This window comes from Theobroma umbraticum, unplaced genomic scaffold, assembly GCF_002168275.2.
Source record: "Theobroma umbraticum cultivar Fairchild unplaced genomic scaffold, ASM216827v3 scaffold_4.1, whole genome shotgun sequence".
Classification (NCBI taxonomy): Eukaryota; Viridiplantae; Streptophyta; class Magnoliopsida; order Malvales; family Malvaceae; genus Theobroma; species Theobroma umbraticum.
In genome coordinates, this window is record NW_018397258.1 from 4,195,458 (window position 1) to 4,205,781 (window position 10,324).

General features: G+C 35.6%; 1 protein-coding gene across 1 annotated transcript; it reads right to left on the reverse strand.

Annotated features, from left to right (window-relative positions):
* Positions 1-3,772: 3,772 nt before the first annotated feature.
* On the reverse strand, positions 3,773-10,324 carry LOC110413192 (ABC transporter B family member 11-like). Its single transcript, XM_021423941.1, has 13 exons — positions 10,190-10,324; positions 8,882-9,277; positions 8,673-8,727; positions 8,389-8,564; positions 8,066-8,287; positions 7,731-7,969; positions 7,115-7,640; positions 6,737-7,010; positions 5,616-6,490; positions 5,205-5,471; positions 4,837-5,100; positions 4,447-4,740; positions 3,773-4,282 (listed from the first exon to the last, which is right to left on the reverse strand). Exons 2-13 carry the CDS (start codon positions 9,209-9,211, stop codon positions 3,926-3,928), a joined length of 3,879 nt encoding a protein of 1,292 aa, XP_021279616.1. The 5' UTR covers positions 9,212-9,277; positions 10,190-10,324; the 3' UTR covers positions 3,773-3,925.

The window sequence follows — 10,324 nt, forward strand, 5'->3', positions numbered from 1 at the left end:
TCCAAAAATCAGAACCAATTAGCTATCTATCGGGCAAAGGACACAAAACAGAGAGGGCAATGTGTATGCAACAACCTTAAATTGTTTATCATTACAGTGTGATGTCATTATTATTGTTTATCTATTGGGCAAAGTGTAATGTCATGGTCGCAATTACTTGATATTCTTTAATTTCTCCTCTCTTTTTTTTTTTTCATCCTTGCAATTGCATGAACATGTTGTCCGTCAAGGAGAGCTGAAACCTGAAGTTCTTTTACCCGCCAAATTGGTTATGGTATTTCTGCCTCTTGGAGGGTCGATACAGTGCTCTTGATCATTAATTTTTAGAGTATAAGAGATTAAGGATTGATTGCGATATTGACTGTTCGCCTCAAATCCTTTTCCTGCCAATACACAAGAATGCAAACGAAATAAATCTGTTTCTCGCTCTTCGATTATAACAATCTCTTTCCGGGGACCATTCGCCTATAATTCATCCCCAAGAAATATCTCAAGGAAGGCTTTTTGAATCGTCCTACCTTGACGTGCAAGGTGTGGAAATTCAGTAAAGAAAACAAACTAAAACCGAAGTTTAAGCTTTGGTATGCTAGGCTTCCATGTTGGTCGGCCGTGGGGCCGTGGGCATTTTTTCCTTTTGTCTCTTGGAACTTGTCCTTGTTTGCGTGGAATAATTAACTTATGAACGACCACAATAACCAGAAGTACGTTCTTTTGAGTTCTTTTAAAAAATACTCCTTATTTTTAAAAATATTTTGTTTATAATTTTAATTATTTTAGCTAAAAAAATTAACTTTGAACAAAATTACTTTTAATAAAATTGACCATATGTTTAAGTCTGCATTTTAAACTAATTCATATTCTTTGAGCTTTTTTTCTTAGATTATTCATTTTTAAAGTATTCTTTATTAAAAAGAAAAACTTTTAAACATTTTGAGTATTTCAGAGTAGTTTTTGATACATAAAGAAAATCTTTTGAACGTTTTGAACATTTTTAAGTATTTCGGAGTGATTTTTGATAAATAAAGAAAAACTTTTGTACATTTTAAGCATTTTTCGTTAAGTAGATATATTTGTTGATTATATTGTCAAATGGAATATGGTGTATTGTTTGAAGTTGTTAATTTTGTTAAATAGAATTCAATAATTTTGGTAGTTTTTAGGCATTATGTTATTAATTTTTAAGAATTGTGTGATTGATTTTTAGGTATTGTGTGATTAGTTTTTAAGTATTGCACTACTAATTTTTAAATATTGCGTGATTGATTAATATGATATTGTGTGACTAGTTGATAAGCATTGTGTGACTTGTTAGTAAGACATTGCGTTACTAGTTAGCAAGGTATTGTGTGACTTAAGCATCGTCAAAAATCAATCACACAATGTTTAAAAACTAATCATGCGATGTCTAAAAATTAAAGACGTAATGATTTAGTCACACAATGTCTAAAAATTAGTTTTACAATACCTAAAAACTAGTGACACAATGCTTAAAAACTGATAATACAATTTCTAATAACTAATTGATTTGTCTGCTCGCAGTCAGTTTTAAGTTGTCAAAGTCACACAGTGTTCTAATTTACAAATATATATAATCAATTTTAATCTCTCAATTTTGAAATTATATGAATAAACCAATAAAACCAATAACCTAAAACACTTTTTTTTTTTACTTAAGCCATGAAATTGTGCATTTCATAAAAGAGAGGTTACAAAATTTCATAATCCTCCAAAGTAAGATAAAATATATCCTTATTGGAAGGGCCTTGCTCACTCCTTTTGTGTAAAAACAAAATATACTCTCGTTACAAAATATTCTTTAAACAATTCCAACTCAAAATCTCATCAAAATAAATAAAATCCCCATGCTTAACAATCATCCTAATTCAAACACAACAAAATCATGAATTACAATAAAACTCATCAAACATGTTTTAGTTATTCCTTTTCCTTGAACTTTTTATCTTAACCAACTCGATCTAACTCATCAACATAGGCATCTCCATCGCAGCACACTTTTTGAAGGAAGTTATCATGAGAAAACATCAAGTTACGACATTCATCATGCTAATTGCAATCATCATAGAAGAGCAAAATTGTTGTTCATTGCCATTAAGAACCCTAAGATCCACCATCCAAAAAAATAAAACAAATAAGAAAGAGTTGGATGCCATCTCTGCTTTTTAAGATGACGAGAAAGAATTAGATGGTGAGATAGATAATATTTAGCAAGAAAGAGAAATCAAGATTTAATTTTGAAATTAAAATCGAAATCGTTTTAATTTGTTTAAAATTATTTAAAAGGTATTGTTATCAAGTCATGTCAAAAATTAGCTAAAAATATTAAAATTATAATGAAAGATATTTTTGAATTAAACTTATGAAGAGAGTTATCTCTCAAAATTTCTTTCTTTCCTTTCCAAATAATAAAAAGGAAGTGGTTGATTGTTCACGTGCTTATGTTAGACAACCAACCGCGTATACTAGCCATAGGGGGTAATCTTGCAATGTTAAGGGCTTCACGAATTTACACTTTTAATTTAAAAGATTTATTCATTAGATGGAGAAAAATTTAATATTTTATTTCAACCAATTTCATGAGCTTTTTTATTTATAGAAAAAAATAATAATATTGATTTGGACCTAATTCAATTATGATATTTCTTTTGGAGATCTCAAGTAAGGGAATAGTTGGATATTTTGATTTACATTTTCAATTTTAATAAGTAAAGAAAGATTTTTATTAATAAATTTAAAATCTAACACATTTAGAATCTGTGACACCAACATGAAATAATCAGTTTGATTATTTTTTTAGATTGGATCAAAGTTTTGAGCTTTAGGCAGACTATGAAGATCTACCAATTAATAATGATAAGGAAAATTAATGAAGATTTACAATGTTGAATGAAGCAATATTTAAAAATTCAAAATTTTAAACCACTAAATCAAATTTTAATTTCCTTTTGATTTGAAAAAAGAGAAAATTGAACCTTAATTTTTAAATAGAAGAATAATACATCAATTACTGAATTAAAAATTTTAAGATATCAAATTTTAATTATTTACAAATTATATATATTTAATTATTAATTTATTCGAAGGTGAAATTAATTAATTATGGATCTACATTTGTTACGGAATCGGGCCTTTCTAGAAGATATTAATTTAGGTTATAAGAGGATAATATAATCGGCCCTAAACAGGAATTACTACAGCATTTAACGTAAGCTGACAAATATGGTCAACACCTACAATGGCTGTCGTTTTTCCTAAGGACACAAAAGTTATAGTCAAAGCCTCTACATTCTTCTAAAAATATATTTATTAATTGCCCAACCTCCATAGATGCCGATGGTTTTAAATATTCAGTACATCTAGCTTCGGCGCTACTTAACTTGGTTTCCAATACTTTATCACTCAAATCTTTCCTACTTCTGTAATTAATACGTTCTTCTAAAGTACAAGACAAATGGCTGTGCCAGCATTTCCAGCTAATTAGCCGTTGCTTACGGCAACTGGATTCATGTATTAATTAAACCATAATCTATTTAATATGAAAAAGGGTACGTGTGAGAATGGAACATGGATATCTCATCTGTGCCATCATCCATGACGTTTGCAACAGGTTCTGGCATTAATATCTTGTTTTTATCCTGCCTGGCATATTCTTTCGATAATTATGCAGAATATCAGATGAGTCAAATAGCGATCATGCTGTCTGCTGCATCAGGCTGAAGTCAAGCTTAAAGCATACATGTTGAACGTTACGTCATAAGCTAAAATACTTTTCGCTTTTCTCTTATTATTATATAATTGATAGTACAGATTCGGTTTGCAAAATAAATTGGAGCAGGAAAAGAATTAAGGAAGGGACCCTTTACCGAAGTTTATGATTACATGAGTAAAAAAAAATTACAGAAGAAGTTTATGCAGTGGAAGCACTCATGTGGAGTGCAACTAAGGAAGCATAGAAACCATCTTTGATGTTTATCAAAGCGTCGTGCTTTCCTTTCTCTACGATGACGCCGTTTTTAACCACAGCGATAACATCTGCATTCTTGATTGTGGATAGCCTATGAGCAACTACGACGGTCGTGCGGTTGACCATGACTCTATCTAGTGCATCCTGAACCACTCTCTCTGATTCAGCATCCAATGCACTAGTAGCCTCATCTAATAGCAGTATCTTTGGACTCTTAACTATGGCACGCGCAATGGCTATGCGTTGCTTCTGTCCTCCTGACATTTGAACTCCTCGCTCTCCTACTACAGTATCATAACCCTGCATTATAGATTTTTAAGGAAAAAGGATTAGCATTTAGGAACTAATATAGCATGTTTTCAAATTGATTTCTGTACTATTAGAAAGGGTTTAACGGAGGTTAGATAGTTTTGTACAAGAGTTGCATTATTAAGCCAATCTGGGAACTGTTTATAGTTTCTAACCTGTTGCAAGGCACTGATGAACTTGTGAGCATTGGCCAACTCTGATGCGGCTAAGATTTCAGCCTCTGTTGCATTTCCTCCCTTTCCATATGCAATGTTGGCACGGATTGTATCATTAAACAAAACAGGTTCTTGGCTCACAAGACCCATCTGTTGCCTCAACCACTTCAATTGGAGCTTTTGGATTTCAACTCCATCAAGAGTAATACGACCTGAATCAGGATCATAAAATCTCTGCAATAATGAGATTACTGTAGATTTCCCGCTCCCACTTTCTCCAACCAGAGCAACAGTCTGAAGAAGAAGGATTGATGTTAGCATGAATTGGTCTCTGATAAATGTTGACATGACTGTTTGAAGAGAAATTTAATTCAAAATTAGGATCATTACCTTGCCAGCATGAATAGACAAACTCAAATCTCGTAAAATTTGAACATCCGGCCTTAGTGGATACTTAAAACTGACATGACGAAACTCAATATCTCCTTTCACATTTTCTAGCGTCGTCCCAGACTCATCGCTTGGGTCAATCTTAGACTTACGATCAATAATTGCAAATATGGAAGCAGCAGCAGTCTTGGCTTTGCTGGAATCAGGAGCAAAGGAGCTTGATTGAGAAATTCCAACAGCCGCCATGGTCAAAGCGAAGAAAACCTGAAAAATAATGTTAATCTCAGTATCTTAGGAACAAGCATAGTAAATTGAAGGTCTTAAAACGTTTTTAAGAGAGACTTGATAGAGCTGGAAGTTAGACTCACTTGAAAAACATCTGTGAATGTTGCATGGCCATGCTTAACAAGTTGAGCTCCTGCATAGAAACTGGTTGCGTAAACACAAAACAGCAAGAAGAATGAAAGTCCAAATCCTGATCCACTGATCAACCCCTGCCTTATCCCTGTTTTCATAGGACCCTCGCATTTCTTTTTATAGAGCTGCATCACCTTTTCCTCAGCACAAAAGGAAGCAACTGTTCTTATGCTCCCAACTGCATCATTAGCTACTTGGCTGGCCTCCTCATACATCAACTGCAACCATTTATATTTAAATCTAAATCAATAATATGCTTGATAACATATTGCTTTTACCATTTTTTTTCAAAATTATGAAAGTAATATAGTAAAATTCAAATAGCAAATTTTAGATACCAAAGTCCTTGGTTTTGAGCATACCTTTGCATCTGCACTAAATCCCTTCATGAATTTTACTTGAACATATCCATTAACCCCTATCAGAGGGATTAGTGCTAGGATAATAAAAGCCAACTGCCAACTTGCAACAAAAGCGATGACCAAACCAGCAACTGCTGATGCAATGTTTGAGACCATCTGAGCTAGTGCATCTCCAACCAGGGCACGTATTGTGGCTGCATCTGCTGAGAGCCTTGCACCAACTGAACCACTTGAGTGATCTGGTTCATCAAACCAACCAACTTCCATGTGGACCACTTTCTCAAAACACATTGATCTGATTCGTTGGATTAATTTACATCCAGCGATAGCAAAGAAGTATGTTCGTGCTGGACTTGACAATAATGATGCCAGGCCAAGGACCATAAATATCAGTGCCCAGAATCTTGAATCCTTCTTCAGTTCATCAGGTGGTTTAAAGAATGTTTTGATTACGCTGGAAATTAGGATACCAAAAATTGGAAGTATCACACCATTGACAGCCGCGGCTATAGTTCCAAGTAAAATCACAGGAATCTCTGGCTTGTTGAGGTAAGCAAGCCGGCGGATGGGGACCTCTGGAGCCCGTTCTGATGATAGTTCAGCATGGTCTGCTGTATCTAGCGTTGCGGGATCAGTGACATTCATTCCAGTAGGTAAACCAAAAGACACAGAGAAAGAATGGCGGCTGCTATTTCCTATAGATGATCCCCTGCTGATTGATCGCCTCAATGACCTTCTTAGGCTTGACTGTCTAAACGATTCTGGATTAATGTCTGATACATCTGCCACATGTTCCGACTCTTTATTTACTTCTTGTAATCGAATAAGCTGAGAGTAAGCTCCCTCAGGATCCTCGAGTAGTTCTGAATGTGACCCTGCTCAGTTGGCAAAAATGTTATCAACTGTCAACAACGGTTTTGATGTGGAGCAAAGTATGGTTATGCTTATGCAAAGTGCAAGAAAGAATTAAGAACTACTAAGAATAAGTCGATTGTTTTACCAAACTTGTTTTATAATATTCAATATATAGACTCTAATTTAGAAAATGTCCAATTATTGTAGATGATGATGGTGATGATGATGAAAATCTGCATGCCTTTTTGTAATATCCAATACAATACCTTTTTCAACCATCTTTCCACGATGAATTACAGCAATCATATCTGCATTTCTCACAGTGCTCAAACGATGAGCAACAATGACAGTAGTCCTATTGCCCATTATCCTGTCTAATGCCTCTTGCACTACCCTTTCAGATTCTGCATCTAGTGCACTTGTAGCTTCATCTAAAAGCAAAATCCGTGGGTCCTTCAGAATTGCTCTTGCTATTGCCACTCTCTGCTTTTGTCCACCAGAAAGCTGGGTTCCATGTTCCCCAACCATGGTATCTAGTCCCTATATATGGAGTTTAAAGTTCAAAAGTAAATGTACAATTCAAATATAATTATAAGAGTTGAGATATAAAATAAGAAATAATCATGTGCACTAGAAATTAAAACCTGAGGTAGTTTATCAATGAACTTAGAAGCATTTGCAAGTTCAGCTGCAGCTCTTATCTCTTCTGTGGTTGCATTTTCCTTTCCATACGCAATATTATCCCTAATGCTTGATGTAAACAACACAGGTTCCTGGCTAACAAGACCAATCTTTCCCCTGATCCATCTAAGCTGAAAGTCCTTGAGATTAATGCCATCAATAAGAACTTCACCAGCTTGTGGATCATAAAATCTCTCTATCAGACTGATCACAGTTGATTTCCCACTTCCACTCTGTCCAACCAAAGCAGCTGTTGTGCCACTTGAAATAGAAAGAGAGAATCCACTGAAAATTTGCTCATCTGGTCTGGCAGGGTAACTGAAATAAACATCCCTTAGTTCTATGTCCCCACGAATGTCCTCAAATATTTTTCCCCTAGTGTCATAGGAGTCAATCTCTGGCTTCCTTTTGATGGTCTCAAACATCTTAAATGCTGCAGCTTGACCAGCAGCAAATGCACTCATGCATGGAGATGCCTGCCCCAGGGACCTGAAACATCCATAAGTAAAACGAATTTAGGCCTCAAAGCATTACACGCATAATAGTATCAGACAAAACGAAATTCAAGGTTTAACTTACATGGAACCGGTTAATACAGCGATAATCACATTAAGTACTTGACCACCAGTGTACCCTTTCTCCAAAATCATCTTCCCACCGAACCATATGGCCAAAGCATAACTGCAGAATATAATTAGCATAACTACGCCAAGACCTAGTCCAGCAGCAGTGCCCTCATGAACGCCTGATCTATAAGCAGTAACAAGAAACTTGTTGTAATTGCTTATGGCTTGCTTCTCACCAGTAAATGATGCAACCTGGAATCAGATCAAATAGTTGGTAATATTATTTTCACCCAAAAAAAAGGCAAAAATTGACAAACTCTGCTGCAAATATTGTGATATAAAACATACAGTTCTGATTGAACCAATTGTCTGTTCAACTACAGTGGCTGCTTTAGCGTAAGCAGTTTGTCCACGGGATGCCATCTTGGAGATTAGAATGGCCATGACTCCACCAGATATTGCAAGTAGAGGGATAGAGGACAACATGACGAGGGTAAGAAGCCATCCTTTGATAAACGCTATTACGAAGCCTCCAAAGAATGTGGATATCAGTTGTAAAAACTTCCCGACCTGCAAAAAATAGGCAAATATTTCCATGATTAAATGTTTACGATGATTTCCGTGGTACTTTTTACTTTCCAAGGATTCTAATCGTCACAAAGTCATGATACCTTCTCGCCCATGGCATCCTGTATGAGAACGGTGTCCCCAGACATTCTTCCAACAACCTCCCCTGTATTTGTTTCCACGTCAAAGAAAGCAACATCTTGCCTCAATATGGTTTTCAAGTACAATCCTCTTATTCGTGCTGCTTGTCTCTCACCAGTGACCATCCAGCAAGACACCTCTGAAAATAACAAAAACAAGCTTTTCAGGCTCGGAGTGTGCCCACATTAAATACTTCAGCTACGTGATAAAACATCAGGCCATAGGTTTAAACGAGGTCTGTACTTACGGAGAAACGCTGCTGCCGCCGACCCCACAGCCAGGTAGACAAATTTCAAAGCAATCTAAGATTTTCCAAGTACCCAGTTATTAATGTCTTCATTTTAGAAATTCAACAAAATAATAAACTAAAATAATTTTTTTTAAAAAAAACTTTCTAAGCAAAGATTAAATTGCTATAAATCTTACAAGCTAAGTTTATGCAACAAGTTGTAGTACCTCGGAGACCACATCAACCACTTTGTTGTTGCTCTGGTTTTCTCCAAAAGCGTCAACAAGATCCCCAAACAGGATTGTCATAAGGGGCATACATACACCGTTCCCAACGGCACCGATCGTGCCGATGATCATTAACAAGATATCCGTTGAATCGGCAAACGCAAACAGCTTGTAAAACGGAACCGTGCTAGTTTTCTCATCTCCTTTGCTGCTTTCTGAATCTTGATTTTCTCCATTCACGCCAGAGACTTTCTCTGGCTCTTCCTGGCTTTTTGATGTGCTGGCCTCATGCAAGTCAGTATGACCATTGAAGCCATTCTCAGCGGCCATTGTGCGGCTCCCTTGCTATTAGTTTGACACTCAACAACTTCAGAATCTATATGATATATATTGCGGCTGCAAGAAACAATCGAATCAAATGGTCAAAACCGTGAAAGTAAAGCCAGAATAATCAGAAAAACTGAACGGTTGTTACATAAATACTAGCTAAGGATCTGAAACTCTTGGCAGAATGAAACTAGCTATTTGGGATTCAAGGATTTTTAATTCTATGAGCAGCTAAAAGAATTGCTTCAGAAAAATAAATAAATATATACCCTGTTCATTGGTATTGAAAGCTTTTGACTTAAATAACTCAACAACCTCAGTTTTTCAATTCCACAGATTTGGATTCATCAAACAAACTCCAAGGGCTAACCAGCCAAGGTTTGAAATGTGTAACAGAGATGAAAGCAAAAGCAGATAAAAGAAATCAATGTTTTACAACGTCCTGGAAAATCAGACAGACCAAAAAGGTAAACCAAGGGATAAAATCTCCATCAAGGTCATTTTTCTAATCCCAGAAAATCAATTTACAATCAAGAAACTTTCTTGAGGACGTAGAAATTTAGTACCTCTACTAAATTTTTCCACCAGCAAAAACCAGACAACAGAGATCGCAGAGGAGGACGAGAGAAAGAAAGAGAAAAGGTTCTTTCATATTGTAAGAAGAAGAGAACTAAAAAAGACTTAAAACCTTTCCCCTGTTGTTGACAAAAAAAATTTCTCTGCAACAACTCCTCCCTAGTTCCCATATAAATAAAAATAACTCTGCTAAAGCTGAAGTTTTCAACACAAAGCTTCATCATAGTTACGCTGAGTGTAGAACATACCATCGACAAAGCCATCATTTGAGCATAACCCAAATCCCACAAGGCCCTCAACTCACCAAAGAAAAAAGAGAAGCACAGAATAGTGAAAAGAGTCGAATAAATCTAATACTTTTCAAAAAAAAAAAATGAAAAGAGTCACGGAGAAGCATTTACCTACCAAAAGTTCAAAAGGGTAGTTGAGATGAAGCACCCTCAGTGATTCAGAGTTGTCCACTTAATTCCAACTTTGTGGCCGGCTCTGGCCTCTCTTTGCGTTTGAGCTGTTTACAAACATATTTATATGGCTCGTTGG